Raw genomic sequence first — 13,640 nt, forward strand, 5'->3', positions numbered from 1 at the left:
GGTTTTGTGATGCAGAGTCAGTTCTTGTCTTTAATTTAAACCTACATTAACATTTAACTGGAAAGTGGCTCAGACTGTGACAAACATTTACTGTATGTTGGTGTGCTTACCAGCCATGACAATTTAAAGTACCTTTGTACTTTGCTCAGGGACTCGTGTATTGATGTAACCATGTTGCACAAAACCTTGTGTATACTGTATCTGGATCCCGTCCCTTCAAACTTTCCATCTGTTCCTTCTCGTCCACAGAGAGGCACTCTGGGCTGCTGTCATCACCTCTGTTCAGAAGTTTTCAATAAGTCTGTCTTTGTTCTCTCTTTCTTTATTTTTTGTTTCCTGGGTCTCCGAGGTTTTGCACGTCTAAACATGACGCACGTCAAAACTCAAGGTGACTGCGTCTTCATTTAAAGTGTCCTACAACTTCAATAGCAGCATTTTCCTCTGAGATACTGTGGATCCAAGACATCTTCCTGAATTATTTCACACCAGTTTCTAAAAGTTAAGTGTCCTTCAGAAAACAAGTTGGTGTATTTATTTTACTTTTAATACTGTTTTTACCATGTCTTGAGTTATTGTCTGTTTTGTTATTGCTCTCTTTTTGCCCCAGTAACTCTAAAAAAACATGAATAAAGGTTATTATTTCTATTATCAAGACATCAGTCCATGTTCTAGGTCTGGACCCTTTATTTAAACTGTGAAAGTATCAAAGCCTCAGTCCACAGAGACGTGCACACAGCCTGTATTCAGAAACTGAGCTTTAAAACCAGCTTTTCATGACTTCCTGTGACTTTGTGATGTCACAACAAAGCAGTCACGAAGCCCCGCCCAGCTGGACCCACTGTTTTAACTTTAAAGGCATCTTCTGTGAAGGATTTGCCTCGTCTTAGCATGAAATCTGCTACATTTTTAGTTATCCAATCAGAGTAGACACTCAGAGCCTCCTCTCTTCTGATTGGCCGATGCCGAGCTCCATAAAGAAGAGAGGGAGATGGTTTTTGCCACTAAAAAAACACAAATCTAGCTTCTAACAGATCAGCACCTTAAGTAAAACACAGGAAAGTGTCAAATTTAGGAATTTTAATGTTTAAAAAAACAGAGAAAAGTTTAAAAACCTTTTGGAAAACCTTTCATCATCATTGTCTAACCAGAAACTTCCCATTTAGATGTACCTGTTGAGGCTTTAGGTCTCGCCGTTATGCAACCGCAGCAAATGAGCGGCACAGTTCAGAAAACAATGGGCTTCCTGCTGTGGCCGTGCTGTTTGAGTGACAGGACAAACCGCTGGCAGACAGTGTGTGGATGAGGCAGGATGGGATGCTGCACAAAACTGGAACATTTTTGTCTGTTTGCATAACAAGCGAGCGATAAAACCCCGCTACAGTGTTGGATGAAGTACAGTATGGAGGATTAAAGCGTAATTAACTGTAGCACTTGATGTTTACATCATGTTGGCATGGTATATCCTTTAGTCTCAGAAGCAGACCTCAGTCACAGTAACAGATACGCGTGTGTGTGTGTACACATACACATACGCACAGTCACGACTACACAAAAGACAAAGACGCTGTTTTTCTGTTCCTCCTTAATGAGCAGCTCTTAACAGGGATATTATAATGAGGATGGTTCCACAATCAAGGCAAACTTCAAAGGGAAAGGGGCAGAGTGTGTGTGTTTTTGTTGCACGCGTGTGTATTTCTTTTTCCATATTTCATATCTACATTTCTGTTCCTGTGTCATTAGGCTCTTCAGAAACAAGCACAGCGGTCGCTCTATTCAGAAATTAGAGCAAAAAAACATCCACTGTTACAACACATGGCCCCGTTTTGTTTGATTTAATGCTCTATTTTCTAAATATTATGATTAGGATTTTATATTGTAACACCTACAGTATGCTGTTTATTATTATTATTATTATAGGAGGATAAATGTAAGTGTAACTGTGTTTGTGACTGTGTGTGTGCGATAAGCAAATCACACTGGGAAGTGCAGTAACAAAGCTGAGACGTCTTCACATTTACAAGCTGCTATTAAACGCAGCACGAGTTTGAGTCCTACTTATCCATGCAGCTGTGTGTGTGTCTGTCTGTGCACGTGTGTGTGTGTTTGCACGCCAAGTCGTTAACAGTAACAGACTCATGTATGGATCTATTAGACATGTTTTTGGCGCTCTCCCTCAGGGCTTCAGTGATAACACACTGGAGTAGAGTTCAGAGTCAATACACTCATTTCTTGTCCCCCTACACACAAACACGTCTTTGTATCTTGTGGTCATGCACAATGTCTTTGCCAAATTTGATTTTAAGATACAAAAATTCTCCTTTTTTTTCTGTAATGGACCCGTCGGCCGTCATTGAGTGGAGCCACAGAGACAAAGATCTGTCGTGATGAAAACCTCTCAGAAAAAGACGGTTTCACTAACTTTTTCAGAAGTGCGTTGTGATCCTTTTAACGAGCCGAGCCCATTAGAGGCCGTTAAACATCCTGACTTACGACGTAATCTTCCAGGCAGCGGGAAAAAATGTCATTATCTTTTTATATCACGTCATTGAAGGGTACGTTCCCCACATAAAATATTAACAGGCAGCCAATTTAGAGCTTATTATGTTTATCATATTACTTGACTTGATTATACTAATCATCGTGTGTTTACGACGTCGTATGAAATAATAATAAAAAATAAATAAAAAAAGCACGATTATCTGAGTCGTGTTTTTCTCTCAGGACTCCTTCAAGTTGAAATAATTTGTGAAGATGTTGTGTTAGGATAAACGCACACGGGCATGAGTGACTCAGCGCAAATAGGCGGATGGGCTAAGTGCAGCAACGTCAAGGCCATCTTACCACACACACACACACACACACACACACACACACACACACACACACACACACACACACACACACACACACACACACACACACACACACACACACACACACACACACACATGTCAAGTAAAGGCTGCTATCAGAAAGCCGTGTGCTTTACAGTTCATTTACATTGACCTACATGTGGTGAAAGTGAGTCACTGTCACGTCTCTGTGTGAAGTTTATTTGAAGACTCCATACGTCATAATCAAGTGAATCACAGCCATTAAAGGGATAGTTCACCCAAAATTCAAATTTCACCCATTATCTACTCACCCTCATGTCGACTAAGGGCTGGGAGAAGTTTCAGAGTCCTCCGTGGCTTCTCGGAGTTACAGTGGGGCTCGGCGCAGCACTGCATGTCTATATGACGGTTGCGAACAGGGTTCACTTTTCTTCGTCCAAAAAGACACACCAAAAAACATCCAAATACCTCCATAGTGCTCGTCTGTAATGTCCCTCTTGTATTGAAGCCCCAACATGAGAAATTGTTCCGAAAAAAATTTAATAAGTCTATATTTTAAGCTTGTTTGTAGCGGAAGCTCCCAGTGTCTCAGTTCACTGCTCTGCCCGTGTCAGTGCAAATCGTGCAAGATTGCATTACAGACGAGCTGTGTGGAGGTATTTGGATGTTTTTTGGTGTGTCTTTTTGGACAAAGAAAAGTGAGCCCCGTTCGCAACCGTCATATGGACATGCAGTGCTGCACGGAGCCCCCCGTAACTCAGAGAAGACACAGGCGGCTCTGAAACTTCTCCCAGCCCTTAGTCGACATGAGGGTGAGTAGATAATGAGTGAAATTTGAATTTTGGATGAACTATCCCTTTAAAATACCTTGTGAAAATAAAAAGCAAGTCTGTGCACTCAACTGTTTGTCTTTGTGTTTTCTTAAGAAGAGAAATGTGCTGTTATGGTTGAGGGATGTGGAGTGAAAGTGGTTTAAATCACAGTGATGGCAGGACGAGACACAAATCACATCTACTATTGATTGATAACACATAAAGCAGACAAAACCTCCACAGACTGATTTCCTCCTCTGTGTTGACATTAAACATCCAGAGATGTTTTTCCCCCCCTTTAATCAAACACTTACCCTGCTCCAAACTAAATAAAAGTTGGAGCCACTTCTTCTAGATTCGTCATCTATAGAAGTGCCATAAACCAACAAACGAAAAACAAATCTATTAGAGATTGAGAAATAAAACGTGGAGTTATGAACTGTTTGTTTTTGGTTTAGCTTTAATCTAACTACTTATTTTGACAGGGACAATGTGATTTAACATAGTTTCACAACAGACTATTTAATTAGCTATTGTTAATTTTCAACTCCAGTGCCTTGTTTTTGCTTTAACATATAAATAAAAGTAGGGATGCATTGGTACAGATGATAAACAGCCTGATTTTGGCTGATAATTATCGCCAAAATACACCAATAAGTCCGATAGTGACATTTTTTGCATATTACTAGAGTCAATCATAATCAGCCAACATTGCCTTGATTTCATTCATTTTCCATCCATTTGCCCTCTATGTTGATTTGAAACAATTTTGAGGAGTCATACAACAGTAGTGATGTCAGTTATATTATTTTGTCACGTCAAAGGCAGAGCTATAAAGCCTTTCTAACTATTAACAATCTTGTCATTTATCGGTCTCGGCATCGGTTATAAGAAGTAGATTGAATACAAGAATAATTATAGCTGCTGCGCAGCAATGGGTCGGGTCCGGGCTACTTTTGGGCATATTTAGGCAATTCTGAGCAACAAACAGGAGAATAGGAAGACAGGACAGTTGTCCTTATAATGTCCAATTTGCATCATTTGAGGATTGAACCCACAACCTCTAGAACCAAAGACCGTTGTCTATCGCACTGAGCTAATTGACAAGTGGCAGTGCAACAGTGGCTTCACAAATTGACTAAACCATTCACTGTCGCGCAGGCAGATTTGAAACCACAGTAAAAAGAAAAATCTGTTTTTGAGGTAAAATAATGATATGTATTTGTCAAACATCTACTATGAGTCTAAGATGTTAGGAGCCTTCGCACATGGTCCAGCCCAAGCTATTTGGAATTTTAAACTTAGAGGCTTGCTGTGATGGCACCATAAGGACAATTGTCTTGTGTTTCATGTTGAGGACATCTGACATTTTGATCTGTCATCATCATCATCACCCTTGCTGGGTCTCGAACTCACAACCTCTGACACCAAGAACCAGCTCCTAACTCGCTGAGCTAATTGGCTGGTAGTGAGACCTGCTGTGTAGCTTCATTTATCCACTCAGGTGAGTCAGTGCCCGGGCAGCTGTTGTGATGAAATGGTCAAAATGTCAATAATTCAGTCATCTAAACAAAAATCTGATAATACATAAATTGCATCTTGACAGCATGGAAATGTTGGTGATTTGTTTTTAATGATAAGTGTTTTGCTTCATAAGAGAAAATCTGATGTTTATAAATTCCACTCTCACATTGACTGCAGTTGTTCCCATGAGAGCAGAATTCAAAATGTTCTCAAAAATTCAGTTTTTGAGTTAAAATTCTGATATTTGCCAAACTTCATCAACCATGACTCCAGAATATTGTCTTTTTTTTCAGGAAGATTGAAAATGTATTTATCAAGAATTTGATGGTATATGTTTACAGTACTGTTTGCAGTCAAACGTTTTCATGCACTGTAGGCTCAATTTTTGCTTAATCAAAAATCCGAGAAACAAGTTTTGTGGAGGACGGTCTGGAGATGCTCTGTAGCAAGTTTGGTGTCAATTGAGCAAAAATTGTGGGAGGAGATACATTTGAAAAGTTTTACAGTTATTGAAAAAAACAGAGTGATGGACTTCATAATTTGTAATAAGTTTAAGTGGACAAAAGTTTCAGCAGTATTGAGGCTACATTGTGGTGAAGTTTCAACACTGTAGCATCTACCGTTGGTTTGGTAGGAATTTTTAAAGTTTTTAAATTTAAACGCTTATTGTGCCCCCCCCTAGGAGGGGGGGGCACATGTTCTTGGAGTTGAGTGAATCTGGCATGGGACTGAACCTTTGTGCAAAGTTTGGTGAGTTTTCGCCCATGGGAAGTATGACTTCCTTGGAAGAAGAAAGAAAGAAAGAAAGAAGAAGAAGAAGAATTCCTAGGAATACAATAGTGTCCTGTCAGCTGCGCTGCCCGGACCCTAAAGAAGAAGAAGAAGAAGAATTCCTAGGAATACAATAGGTTCCCGGCAGCTTAGCTGCCCGGACCCTAACTAGGTAAAACAAAACAGTGTCAAAATATAAACATGAATGGGCAGAAGTACACAAAAAAATGTGTCTTCGCTTATTGGCCCTCATTTATCAAACTTGCGCAGGATCTGGTGTAGATTCTGGTGTAAATATCAGTGTACGGCAAGTGTCACGTGTGATTTACTAAAAGTGTGTACGCTGCTGATTTCGGCGTAGAACCGGCGTGGTGGTGATAAATCCGGCGGCTGAAAACGAGCGTAATTTAAATGTCACGCCCCGATATATTCCTGCTTTAGAGGCGTCGTCCTGCCCCTTTTACGACATGGAGACACGGAAGACGGCCAAGAAGAGGGATTTTACCGACATTACCGCGTTGAACAGGGAGAGGGCGGCAACATTAAATATCTGGACATTGATAGATTGATAGATTTTGTGATTGATAAGCGTCATCCCGGTGGATGGAGGCTGCAGACGCACATGTCACTGACCACGTCAGGAAACCCAGCGACCTCATGAAATGCTCCTGCAGTTTACTAAACACAAGTGATTGAGGAGAATCACGGCCCTAATATGCCTCATCATATAGGCATATTACTGCTGCGAACGCTACTTTATGACCATCAGCACCGCTGGCATGGTTCGGCTGATGGAGGGATGTGAAACACCGGCTCGATCTCCCGCTGACAGGTCCCGGTGACGGGAAAAAAAAAGAAAAGAAAAACACTCCGCCGCGGAGATCAGCTGCACCTGGACAGGCAGCGGAGCTCCCCCCCAACCGAGGCTCCGGTGTCCGACAGAGAGAGAGACTGAGGAGCCGTCCGGTCATGCTCTGGTGCAGGAGATGTTGGAAGTTTGTGTGTGTGATCTACAGTAACAGGTCTGTGTCACTGACTGTTTCTGTTTACACAGCTGATTAACGAGCATCTGTCACATCGTGGTTTTTAATTCATCTCAGTTGCCCAAAATAAAACTCGAGTTATATTTTCAACACGGACTTGGTTTTATCGTTTCTTTTTTTTTTTTTGGCTACTTTTTATCTTTTTATCAATATAAACAACAACAACATGCGGTCCACATCGCTGCGTTATTAGACTATGGTTTAATAATCATTCTGACACAGCAGCACTCCTTCCTGCATGTTCTACGCTGGTTCCAAATGTGCGTACACCTGGTCAGAGCTGGCGTGAGATTTGTGCGTACCATACGCTCACGCTCAGATTGATAAATGCCGATCCTTGCGGTGAATTTGGTGTACACCCATTTTTTTGGTGTACGCAAGTTTCATAAATGAGGGCCATTTTCCCTATTTGCGACATGAATTTTCTTATTCTTTGACAGATTTGATGGTAATAATAACATTCATGTCATTTTTAGGTGCATTCAAAGACACCTTACAAGACTTGCTCAGAAAAAACATTATTGTAAAACTATCAAAACTGTCTTCTTTTTTTTTTATGGCACTCAGTCTGGAGCATTTCTCTAAATGTTACAGCTGGATTTGGCGGCGGCTCAGCAGACAGGTGGTGATCTACATTTGGGATTACGTTCATGTTCTTACTGAAAAACTCCCAGTACAGACGTTTTTCCAGCCTGATACCCAGGACGCCTGCGAGAGAACAGGAAGCACTTTCACCTGCTGCAAATCCTCATATAAAAAAAAAGCTGGTGCTCAAATAATAATAATAATGGCTCCCGTCCCAAATGCTCACCGGGGGGCACGGCCGACATAAACAAATAAAAGGTCAGTTTGCAAATGAAGGCTGGGTGGAATGGAATAAATATTACAGAGAGGCGGGAGGTTAATTACCTGCAACAAAAGCTCAAGTTTTAATTCAACCTAATGTTCGCTCCAGTCTTTTCTGAGCTGGAGGAAAACGGTTTGAGTTTCTGTCCCGTCAAAATAAAAGCCCTGGTTTTCAAAGCTTTGGGGTCACACATTTTGGTGGTTTTCCTCGGCAGGTGGAGGAGCTGCTCGCTGCTGAGTCAGACACGGAGACGAGGATGAAAGTTGACAGTTGGGACTCTGAGTCTCAGTCTGTCAACACCTGCTGAGTCACAAACCTCCACTGTGATCGTGTCTTTGGTAAAACAACGAGAGTCTTTCCATTTAACTCCAGTCAGCGTGAATGAATGTTAATGCAGGTGAAGGGGCAAGACCTGGTTCTCCAACATTCCTCATAATGATTTACTGTAAGTCTTTGTGAGCACAAACACACACATACAAACACATTAACACGTCCTTTACTTACCACATTGAAGTCCAGGTTCTTCTCCACCCAGTCGGTGGCAATGTCAAATTCTTCAGACATTTCCATGATGTAGAGAGTATCCAGAGCATCCACGATCGTCGCTCCTTTAATACTTCCTGAAGAAAATCACAGAAAAAGGCTGTTATTAGTTTTACATTGAATCTGTCTGTTAAAAAAAACAACAACACTGTGAAAGATGAAATAAAATTTAAAAAAAATATCCAAATGAGCCGAAATTCCCCCGTGGAGTTGGTTGAAATGCTGAAAGGCATGTTTGTGTGAATACCATTCATTTGGTAAAGTATGAATGACAACAGGTGTTGGCAGCAGCCTCGGCGAGAGAGAAAAAAAAAGCAAAAAAAAAAAAAAAGGCACAGAACAAACAGCAGACGTGAAGAGTTTGTGTTTGGAGGGTGAATAAATTATTTTTCTGCTCGACAGATGGTGAGAGGCAGCGATTATCAGCGCTGATGAAACGTCGGGAGTACTGCTCATCTCTAGTGATTAGCCTCATAGCGGGTGGGGGGGTGGGGGGGCGCACACACACACACACACACACACACACACAAACCATCACAGCATCACCGTCATCAACCAAAACCAAATTATGAATCCAACAACACCAAAGTCTGTGTTTGAGTCAGAGAAAGTACAGCGTTTCATTCATATTAAACGACTTTATTATTATTATTCATCTCTTATTGTATGTTTGAGCCTGTTTTTATTAGATTTAGTCATTTGTGTATTTATTTATTCGGCTATTTGTACTTATTTCATCCTGTTTTCTTTTTTTATCCTTTCTTATGTTTATAGTTTTGCTTCTTTTACATGCTCCAGTTTTAGTTATTTCATTTTTATAGACTCTCTCACCTCCTTTTGGTGTTTCCCCATATCATATTACTGTTATGACAACATTTCCTCAGTACAGTTTAGTCTTATTATAGTCTCAGTGTTATTATGTGAAGCACTTTGTGTTGCATTTTTAATTGTATGCAAAGTGCTATAGAAATAAAGTCCTTTTATTTCTCTTGATGAACTTTTCTTTTGCTTGTCTTTCTTTTGTTGTCATCCCTGTCATTTGGATGTTTCATTGTTCTGCTTGTGCTTTTATTTGAAGAAAAAACCCAGAATAAATTGAAAGCAAATAAAAAAAAAAAGTCTGATGGATTGATTAATTTGTGGATTGATTGATACAAAAAGAAACAAAAATGGTCGATAGGGAGGTGAAGAGAAACAAGAGGGACCATTGGAAATAAAAACCAGAGCGGGAGCAGAGGGAGAGAAACAGGACACAGAGAAACAATGAGGAGGGAAAAACCCTGAAACGATAATAAAGCAGGAAAAACAGTTTGAGGAGAGGAAGTTTGAGAAAAGGCAGCAGAGTGGTGTCAGGATGAACGCCATAGCAGGGAGACGCTGGGCTGTTATTGTGTGAATCTGTGGGTTTATCCCTGTGTAAGTGGTGGGAGGACTCGGCAGCCGCTAAAAGCTTTCCATTAAACACAATGCTGAATCATGTAGAGCCACTGGAGTCCATCAGAAGAACTATATAGCAGCAGAGCTCACTGTGACCGTGACTGTGTTATTTCTTAAAATCACCGCCGCCGCCGCCGCCGCAGCAGCAGCAAGATGAAAACAACTCAGTGACCTGCAGTGAGGATGATGTTGATTACAAAGAACCACAGTGGAAAAATAATAACGGTGTTTAATCTGATGTGGAATATTGAACCTCTACAGATGATGAGGTTTGTTGCTTTGTTTTCCCAAGAAAAACAAGAGAAAATCCATAGCACACTTGTAGCTGTGTGTTTAAGTATAGAAGTCAGCGGGAATTAGCCTAGCTTAGCATTAACCATGACCTTCTGGTCCACAGTGAAGTTGCCAGGTCTGGTAGCAACGTAACTACAAAGACACCTGTAGTAAATCATGTTAAAAGCAAATATATCTGGCAACTCATGATCTTAGCTTGCGCATGGATTATAGCTATAGCTGCTTTTGTTTGCTAAGGTAAGCTAGATCCATCACAATGAAGTTGCCAGGTCTGGTACCAATGTAACAACACATTGTTACAAAGACACTGTAGTAAATCATGTTAAAAGCAACAATAGCCTATTTGGCAACTCATTATCTCAGTTTGCATACAGATTTAAAAAATACAATATAAGTAGGCTATTCAAACAAAACCAACCAGCTGTTTCCACCCTGTTTTTGTTTGCTACGTAAAGCTACGCTAAGCTAGAGTAGTAGGCTATTCCTGTGAACAGCTGAGGTGGAGTACTGAGTAGTAGCCTAGTACTACTTGCTTTGTTTGTTTAATCAGACAAGAGAAAAATCCATCGCACACTTGTAACTGTGTGTTTAAGTATTGAAATCAGAGGGAATTAGCCTAGCTTAGCATTAACCATGACCTTTGGATCCGTCACAGTGAGGTTGCCAGGTTTGGTACCAATGTAACTACAGAAACACCTGTTTTAAATCGTGTTAACAGCAACTATATCTGGCAACTCATGATCTCAGTTTGCGTATGGATTTAAAAACAAAAAAATTATGTGTAATCAAACAAAACCAACAAGCTGTTTCCACCCTGCTTTTGTTTGCTAAGCTAATTAAGCTAAGTATTCCTTTGAACAGCTGTCAAACAAAGACTTGCACACATGATCTGCGCATTAAATCTGAATTATACAGTTAATACGTCTTCTACAGTCAATCATATTCATCATCCGCCGACAACAAGTCCGACTTTGCCCACGGCTAACGTCAGGCGACCGAGGCGTGTCCGTCCCTCCGGTCGTGTGACGTTAGTTGTTCATAGATACGTTCCCTGAAGCTGTGCCACGGAGACAGAGAGCATGTAAATGGAGGTGTCAGCAGATCCAGTCACTTGTCCTTCCTGTTTTTCATCCCTCTCACATTTTCGCTCCATTGACGCCCCCGGAGGCGACAAAGAGAGGACAAGACACTTTACTCCTGTCCATTGTCTTGTCACTGTGCTTCCTTCCCCCTCACTGCTCTTCTCGAATCTGTGAGTGTGTGTGTGTGTGTGTGCATATCGCAGAGTGTGTGTCTGTGTGTGAGTGCATAATGTGAGAGACACAGATGGTCAAATAGTGAACAGAATACTAATATCAAATATTCAGAGTACAAGAAACTTTGAGAAGGAAGGAGATTTGTAGATGTTTAGTTCTTTTGTGAGCGAAATTACATTTGAATGTCTCAACAAACACACAGCCTATACATACATATTTCATTTATCTGGATGTATATCTGCATATTTATGTGAACTGTCTTTGAATTTTCAACAAAATAGACAAACATTTCTTGCTGCTAGAACCTGAAAACTTATTTTACATACCAGAATTAAATAGGTGACACTCTTATCATGTCAATTAAAATATTTTTTTTATTACTATACTATTATAAGATACAGAACATTAAATTGAAAGACATTCGTGATTTTCAATTTATTCATCCACTGACTTCAATGATTTTGTGGCAAAATATGCAACGTTCCAAAGCAAAAAAACGACTCTTTTTTAGTGTTTTATTCATCTACGACATGGAGTGGTTGTTCTAAGAGGACTTGAAAAGAAAAATGTTATTATGTTAGAAGTAGACATGTCAAGGACTGACACAGTTAACAGAATAACCTTTGATCTCTGGCTAATTAAAACAAATGAATGGGGCTCCTGTAGAAATACCAAACATTTGAAATCTCAGTTCCAGTCGGACACATGAAAGGATTTTTAGCTGCTGTCCTTGCTCATACATGACAATAAATCAATATTTCTCATTGAGGCGATGTCGGTTGTCAGACAAAACAAACCACTCAGGGCTTCACCTTCGGAAATTGTGGTGGGAATTTTTCATTATTTTTGACGTTTTACAGACAACACAACATCCATCACCAGATTAATGGATGATAAAGTAATCACTTGTTGCTGAAGTAGGTCTGCTCTTCTGATGGTGCTTCATTTTTTCCCTCTTGACCTTTAATCTATTGTATGAAATGTTGAAGACTCTAGTCCCAGATGACACCGAGGCTTTAAATAAAAGGATGTGTGATGGCGGCGATGGCAGGAGGCACCAAGAACCAGACAACCAGCCTGTTACCAGATCTGGGAGTCGTGTCCGTGTCCAGATGGAAAGGTTATAAAAAAAATCGAGATGGGATTCTGCCGAGAGCCAAGTCCGGTGATCTTGGAGATGATGTGTGTGCTGCTGAAGATTTTGTTTCTGTTAGCGCCTGTGAGCATGGTGAGGTAGCAGATGGCTCAGCAGAGGGCAGCGTCTATGATGCCGCTGCAAAGCCTGAGTGGTAGCGGAGGAGGGATGGAGCAGTAGGGGAGGACGGGGCCTTATGATATTTGCTGTAGGTGGTGGTTTGGCTTGTCACACTGGGAGAAGTCTTACATTTGTAATAAAAAAAAGAAAGAAAAAAAGATTCTTTCCAGAAAACCACAAAACAGCCGTGTTTTCCTCCCACAGCAACATGGTCCGCCTCGGGAGCTGCGGCAATTTGTTGTAGATTCACAGAAAAGCAACGGGCGACCGTTCTGATAATCAATGAATCACTGAAGTTCATTCTGAGGCCAAATCATTAAAGGCTCCCTAGCTTCAGAAAATGTGATGATTTGCTACTATTTTTCTGTTTTATATCATTAGAAACTGAGTGTTTTTATGCTTTTTTTTCTACTCGGTCGGGCAAAACACAACATGTGATGATCTGTCGCTGTAAAAGGGGGTCAACAAGCTAGAGACAACAAGGACACATGATCCTTTAGGTCTGGGTGTCTTACTCCTGTAGAGGATGGTAAGGGGGACAGGTTTGTAGGTCTGTGACCGGGGGCTGGTTATCTGATATTCTGCCCTGGTTACCGGTCCAGGTAGAAAAGGTATTTTACGACCCATTCCGTTAAGATTAAGGACATTAAAGGGGATTGAGACGAAGACAGGGACATTAAGGTCTAGTCGCCCAGGTAAGTAAAGACCTGTCTGGGTAAATAAAGACCCTCCCAGTTAGATTAAGACCCAGACTCAGTTAGAAAGACTCATCCAAGTAGATTCAGCCTCTCACAGTTAGAGTAACACCACCAAATCCAGATAGATAAAGACCTGTCCAGGTAGATTAGGATGCTCCCAGTTAGATTAAGATCCACCAGATTAGATCAAGACGTTCCCAGTTAGATTAAGCCGTTCCTTAGTTCGATAGAGGGATCCAATTAGATTAAGACCTATCCAGGTAGGTAAAACCACTAATGCTTTATTTCACTATCTTCAAATGATGTAATCTTTGCAAAAACACCTG

The 13,640-nt window shown here is 40.8% G+C and overlaps 1 protein-coding gene across 2 annotated transcripts in view; it reads right to left on the reverse strand.

Moving 5' to 3' along the window:
* man1a1 (mannosidase, alpha, class 1A, member 1) overlaps window positions 1–13,640 on the reverse strand; it is a 170,348-nt gene that overhangs the window by 91,322 nt on the left and 65,386 nt on the right. For both annotated transcript variants that reach the window (XM_084001324.1, XM_084001325.1), the window contains exon 3: window positions 8,336–8,451. In XM_084001324.1, coding sequence (XP_083857450.1) covers window positions 8,336–8,451 — 116 coding nt within the window. The remainder of the gene's footprint in view (window positions 1–8,335; window positions 8,452–13,640) is intronic.

The sequence above is a fragment of the Trachurus trachurus genome (genome assembly GCF_905171665.1).
Source record: "Trachurus trachurus genome assembly, chromosome: 24".
NCBI lineage: Eukaryota > Metazoa > Chordata > Actinopteri > Carangiformes > Carangidae > Trachurus > Trachurus trachurus.